This window comes from Microcebus murinus, chromosome 12 (genome assembly GCF_040939455.1).
Source record: "Microcebus murinus isolate Inina chromosome 12, M.murinus_Inina_mat1.0, whole genome shotgun sequence".
Lineage (NCBI taxonomy): Eukaryota > Metazoa > Chordata > Mammalia > Primates > Cheirogaleidae > Microcebus > Microcebus murinus.
The window spans coordinates 57,259,779-57,266,215 of record NC_134115.1 but is presented as its reverse complement, the minus strand read 5'-3'; the positions used below and the strand labels follow the sequence as shown (position 1 = coordinate 57,266,215).

Sequence of the window (6,437 nt, the reverse complement as noted above, 5' to 3'; positions counted from 1 at the left end):
TCGGCTGTAAGATCCCCATAATCCTCTCTTGGGCCCCCCCTAATCCTTTCTCAGCCCCCTTCACCTAAGTGCCCTCTGAGAGCCACCCCACCCTCAAAGCTGCTCACACCCATGGCCCTCGACCTTCCTCACCATCTCCCCCACCCAGCTTCCCTACCAGCCTCCCCAGGCCAGGTGGGGGGAGGCCGTCCCCTCCTCCGCCCTGAGCGGGGCTAAGCGGGCGGGGCGGGCGGGGCGGGCGGGGCCGTGCCTCCGCGCTCCTATAAAGGGCGCCACCAGCGCTCGGGGCCACACTCTCCTCGCCCGCCGCCCCTGCCTGCCAGACCGCGCCGCCGCCTGCTCCGCCATGGGTCGACAGAAGGAGCTGGTGTCCCGCTGCGGGGAGATGCTCCACATCCGCTACCGGCTGCTTCGCCAGGCGCTGGCTGAGTGCCTGGGGACCCTCATCCTCGTGGTGAGTGGAGGGAGCCCGGGAAGCCCTGCTCCCTCCAGCCCCACACTCCCCAACCCCTCTGTTCGCCCCAGGGGCTGAGCTTTTCATGACAGCCTGACCCACTTCCCCAGCTCTGACTCCAGGCTTAATCCCCGAGGGTCAAGCTGACCCCCCGAAGTCCTCTTCCCCATAGTTCTAACTCCAGTTCTGGCAGCTCTGACTCTTGCCGGAATGACAGCTGTTACTCCTCTGTGACAGCTGTGATCCTTTACCTTCCCACCAGTGACCTCCTCAGGCTGGGGGCTGTGGTCACCCTGCAGTCTGGGACCGCCAGCCCCTTTCCTGCCTTTGCCCCCCCCCTGCGGGGTTCCCAGAGTCCCGGCCCTGGGAGGCAGGGGAGGGGGCAGAGGCAAATGAGCCCCATTAGGTTATTTGGGTCCTGGGTGTCTGGTTCCTAATGAATAATTAAGCCTCAGAAAGTCCAAAAGTTGCAGTGAAGTGAGGGCAGTATGCCACAGGTGGGGGCAGAGGGCGGAGGCCACAAGGGGCTGCAAACAGCAGAGGTGGGAGGGAGAAGGAAGCACCTGAAGATAGGAGGCTATAGGAGGAAGCCAGGGCCCAAGCACAGAGGACATGGGGTGTCCAAAGTTGCTCCCCGAGTGCTGAGTGACTCCCAGACCCTGACAGATGCTGTCAGACAGATGCTGTCAGTGGCTGTGCAGAAGATTGCCAGCACTCTGAGTTACCCTGTCGGTTCTCTGAGTGAGATATTTCCCCTGCTCAGTTACTTCTCAGTCCCAGTTACTTCTTGGTTACACCAGTTTCGCCCCAGTTTGTTCCTGGGTGACTCTGTTTGCACTTCTTGGGTCTGGCAGACACGCCAGTTATGTTCTTCATTTCCTGTCCCAGTTACTGTCTCATTTTCAGCCGCTCATGTGGTTACACCTGTTTTCCTCTGGGTTACTTCTGGGTTCAGTTGCTCCATTGCAATGGGTGGGTAACTCCCTGCCCTAGTCCCAGCCCCAGGTAACACAGACCAGCTGGTCCCCTGTGGCTAGGAAGCTTAACAGAGGGCAAGTAGGTCTGAGGAAGCCCACCCCAAATGGGTGGCAGCAGAGGAGCACTCTGTGGGGAAAGGAAGGCTGAGACTCACCTCTAGCTTCCAACAATAGGAAGGGGGAAGCCACGTGGGGCATTTTATCCACAGCCCCTCATAAGACTAGTGGCTCTACCAGTCCTCCCCACCCCGCTCTCCCATGCCAAGAAGGGAATGGGAGGCGGCAGTTATCACCCGCCTGCCTTAGAGCCCCTACTCTCTACCTGATTCACGAGAACAGCCAGGACAGGGGAGGGTGTCCCCCATTTTCATGGGGGGGGGACTCCTTATTCCCTCCCAAGTTTCAGTTTGCCTCCCTGCACAAAGGAGCAGTCAGTCCTCACACTGAGCCTCAGGACTGTTTGGCTTATCCCAGACCACAAAAGGAGGGTGTCACAGCTGTGGAGAAGGCTTTCAGGCTCAGGTGCATGTGAGGCATTGAGTATCAGCGAAATGGAGAACCTCAAGGACTGCCTGAACAGGAGGGGCAGGCCTGGGGACCCCTGAGTGGCAGGCGAAGGACACCTGCATACCTCTGTGGGCTGGTGTCCTAGCGCCTGTAGTCGGAGGGCTGTCTTTGGGGTGAGGAAAGCCCCTTTCTTTGGGGTACCTAGTAGGGTGGAGGGGGGCTGACCAAGAACATGGGGCCGGGGGGTGGGGGAGGAAGAGGAAGATTAGCCCCAAGGTGGTGGAACTGGCTCTGACAACTCCTCCCACCAAGGTGGCCTGGGATGGAGCCAGGTCTGGGCCTCAGACAGGCAGGCAGGCAGGCAAGGAGCTGAGGCCAAGGCCTGCCAAGTCGGGCAGCGTGCCCCAGACCCCCACGTGCCTGCCTCCCACCACCCCTCCTCACGCTCACAATCTCTGATCTTTGCTCTCACCTGCCTGCATCACTGCCTCTGGCTTCCCCACTATCTCTTGGTCTTTCTGATGATAATCAAAATACCTAACAACCTAGTATAGCCAGCACTGACCCATCTCAGTGAACAGGGCCCTTAGCGCAGGGCTTGGGAACTACCTGCTGTGTCGGCATAAAACCTTTAGTTATGGGCAGGTGGGAGAGGACACCTGGGGCAGGGGCTGGAGCAGCTTTGGTGGACACACCAGGGGCTCAGGGCAACAGCGCTATACAGTCCCTACAGAGCGTTCTCACGTGTGAACAAGGCAGACAGACATACAGTATGTCCTGTCCTGCAGAACACCAGGGACCTTAGTCCCCTTCAGTGCCCCCATCCCTGGTAGAAAATGTAGAACCAATCTCCTCACTTCCACTGCCCTGGGTCCCAGACTGGGGACAGTGAGAGGAGCCACTCAGATCCCTGTCTTTAGGACCTCCAAACCCTAGAGGGGAGGCTGGACCCATGGCAGCACAAAGGTCAGGTGGGTGGCGCAGTGAGGGTGCTGAGAGGGGCACATGCTCTGCCGTCCTGGATTCAGAAGTGGATTCACCTCACTTCTGGCCTCCTCCCGATTGTGCTTCCTGTCACCACCATGACTACCACCTGAGCTCTTCTTGGGACAGCTGGGGATGAGCGAAAGCCTTCCTTCCTCTAGGGGCCAGGCCTGAAGGGCTGTGGGGAAACTATGTTAAGGTGGTGAAAGCTGTTCCCCTACACCCCGTGCCTGGATTCAAGGAGAATCAGTGAAGAGAGTTCAATCATCTATGGGCTCCTTGTCACAGACCCTGCTTCCAGGCCCTTCCACAGGGCCCTCTTATATTAGAGTTGGGACATTGGGTGCAGGAGGGTATGTCTCTCTCTTTTGGGGAGTGCAATTGCAGCAGAAGGGGTTTGGGCTGGATTCCAGGAAGGACCTCCAGTCCTTCCAATGGTGGCAGGCAGAGGTTGCCCTTCTTGGCTTCACCCCTTCCTTCTGGAGAGAGAGTTGCTGGTCTTCATTCTCCCTTCCCTGTTCTGTTTCCTGATACAGATGTTTGGCTGTGGCTCTGTGGCTCAGGTTGTGCTCAGCCGGGGCACGCACGGTGGTTTCCTGACCATCAATCTGGCCTTCGGCTTTGCTGTCACCTTGGGCATCCTCATTGCTGGCCAGGTCTCTGGTAAGGCCTTAATCCCTCCCTCTGTCCTGGCCCCTCAACAGCGAAGTTCCCACCAGGTATCCCACTGGGGGACGGGGTGGCGGGCCATTCCCCAGGGCAGGTCATAGCTGTGGCCTCAGCTTTGGCCCTTGGGAGAGGAGAGTGGAGAAGGAACTTGACCCTTAGAACCTTTGACACTCACCTCCCAATCAGAGATTATCAGAGATGGCCTGTTACATAGTCCAACCACTATCCTGTACAAGAGACTCTTCTCTCTGCACCCTTCTCACTGGGGCCAGAGAGGGGCAATATGTGGGGGGCCTGGGCCTCCCCATTGTGGCAGGCTGTAGCTAAGAGATCCTGTCTCCCCTCTGCCCAGGGGCCCACCTGAACCCTGCTGTGACCTTTGCCATGTGCTTCTTGGCACGTGAGCCCTGGATCAAGCTGCCTGTCTACACCCTGGCTCAGACGCTGGGAGCCTTCTTGGGTGCTGGGATCATTTTTGGACTATATTATGGTAAGCATTTCCCACTCTGCTCTCCTGCACTGCCCCCTGCCTCTGCTCGGGACCTGCTGGCACCAGGCCTTTTGATGACAGGCATTTGGGGCCTGCCCAGGCCCTGGGCTCATGACTCACTCATTCACGCACAGGCCCAAGGTGGGGGGCATGAGAGGAAAGAAACAAGTTGGGCAACAAGAGTCTCAGGCCCTCCGCCCCACCCTGCTCCACCCCATTTGCCTCCAGAGTAATATAGCAGTGAAGATATTCACCCGTGACCCCTGGGAGGGTGGGAAGGACTCAGCCTGAGAGGGGAGCCTGGACTCGGGCCTCTGCCTCCACCCACTCTGGGTCTAATCTGTTACCAGATGCAATCTGGAGCTTCGCCAACAACGAGCTTATAGTCTCAGGCCCCAATGGCACAGCTGGCATCTTTGCCACCTATCCCTCTGGACACTTGGACATGGTCAATGGCTTCTTCGACCAGGTATGGACAGAGGGGACATGAGGGGAACACAGGGAGGGGGACCAAGTTGCCCTGGTTGCTCATGGGCTGGCTGGGGGCAGGACTCCTCGACTATAGCAGAGTTTCTCAATTTTGGGGATCATCTGCATCAGAACACGGTGGCAGGTACTTATAAAACCCAGCTCTTATGCACACAAACATTCTAGCGCCACTGCTTTAGAGAGCAGAGCAAGGGAGATAGAGCTGGAGAGAAGGCAGAGGACAGGAGGGAAGGGAGTGTGGGGAGGGGGCGGCTCCTCACCCTGTTCTCCCACCCCCCAGTTCATAGGCACAGCCTCCCTCATCGTGTGTGTGCTGGCCATCGTTGACCCCTACAACAACCCCGTCCCCCGTGGCCTGGAGGCCTTTACCGTGGGCCTGGTGGTCCTGGTCATCGGCACTTCCATGGGCTTCAACTCTGGCTATGCTGTCAACCCTGCCCGGGACTTCGGCCCCCGACTTTTCACTGCCATCGCTGGCTGGGGCTCTGAAGTCTTCACGTGAGTACAGACCCCACCCAGCTTAGTCCTGCCTGCCTCTGCTCTGCCCTGCCCCGCCCCACCCACCCCTGAACACATGTGTCTGTTCCCCAGGACCGGCCGGCACTGGTGGTGGGTGCCCATTGTCTCTCCACTCCTGGGCTCCATCGCGGGCGTCTTTGTGTACCAGCTCATGATTGGCTGCCACCTGGAGCAGCCCCCACCCTCCACTGAGCAGGAGAATGTGAAGCTGGCCCATGTGAAGCACAAGGACCAGGTCTGAGTGTGCAGGGGGCCACCCCCCCAGCCCTGAGCATCACTGACTGTGCAGGGGCCACTCCCTAGAAGCCCCCTTCACGATCCCCCCTCAGGCTACGACACTCCCTATCTACCTGCACCCCCTGGACAGTCCCCTTCAGGATCTCCACTGGACCCTGCCCAGATAGGACCCTCGACCACCACCTTAAGCTCTGGAGGAACAGGGAGTAGGGCCAATACATCCTTTCGTCTCCCAAAGGGAGAAAACGGGCATCAGGTGTGTGTGTGTGCATGTGTGTGTGGTTTCCCAGATATTCAGGACAAGGGACCAAGTAGAGAGGATTCTATCTGTAGGGGGAGCCCAGAGACGAGAAGATGGCGTGTCCCTCTGTGAACGCGAAGGTGCCAGAGTGCGCATGTGTCAGGGGCTCCATATGGAGGAGGTCCAGGTGAATGTTTCTGACTGTGTGTGTGTGTGTGTGCCCTTTTTTCTAAGCAGGGGCTTCTATAGGCTTTGAGATCAAGGGGTGGATATGCGTAGGGCTGGGAGGAGGGGCCGCAGCCCTGGTTTGGAGCTCTGGCTGGACATAGTGGGAGCTGTGTAACATGTTTCTGTCATAATGTAGGCATAACGGGGTGGGGTGAAGTCCAGGTCATAAGTTTCATGTTTGCTTTTGTTTTGTTTTTTAATATGTATAGCACATGTTACAGTCTTAGGGATGGGAGTTGGAAGACCCCTCTTTAAAAGGGGTCTTCACTCCTTTAATCTTCTACTCAAAAATGTACTCTTTTGCCTTTTATAAAAAAACAATAAAATGTATCCTTGAAAATGCCAATTGTGCAAATATCCTTCTGCTTGGTCTGCTGTTTTTCTGGGGCCAGTTAAGGAGCTTCAGTGTATCTGCGCAATTACTGTCAGTGCCCAGCTGGGTGTCTAATGTGGTCTGGGGACCCTGGTGGTCATACCCTGGCCTTGCCAGGGTAGGCAGGGTCAGTCACTGAGAGCCTCTTCACCAAGCCTCTCAGTTTGAACTCAGCAGTTCCAAACTTCACACCTTTGCTCCAAAGTCCTAACTCACATCTTTGCTCATTAAAGTCCTCCTGATCTGCTTTAATGCCTTCTTCTCCAGGA

At 57.4% G+C, this 6,437-nt stretch overlaps 1 protein-coding gene across 1 annotated transcript; it reads left to right on the top strand.

Moving 5' to 3' along the window:
• The first annotated feature begins 258 nt into the window (after nt 1-258).
• AQP3 (aquaporin 3 (Gill blood group)) lies at nt 259-6,152 on the top strand. Its single transcript, XM_012770159.2, has 6 exons — nt 259-454; nt 3,459-3,585; nt 3,944-4,081; nt 4,432-4,550; nt 4,851-5,068; nt 5,162-6,152. The coding sequence occupies exons 1-6, from the start codon at nt 347-349 to the stop codon at nt 5,328-5,330; spliced, it is 879 nt and encodes a 292-aa protein (XP_012625613.1). The 5' UTR covers nt 259-346; the 3' UTR covers nt 5,331-6,152.
• The last annotated feature ends 285 nt before the right edge of the window (nt 6,153-6,437 follow it).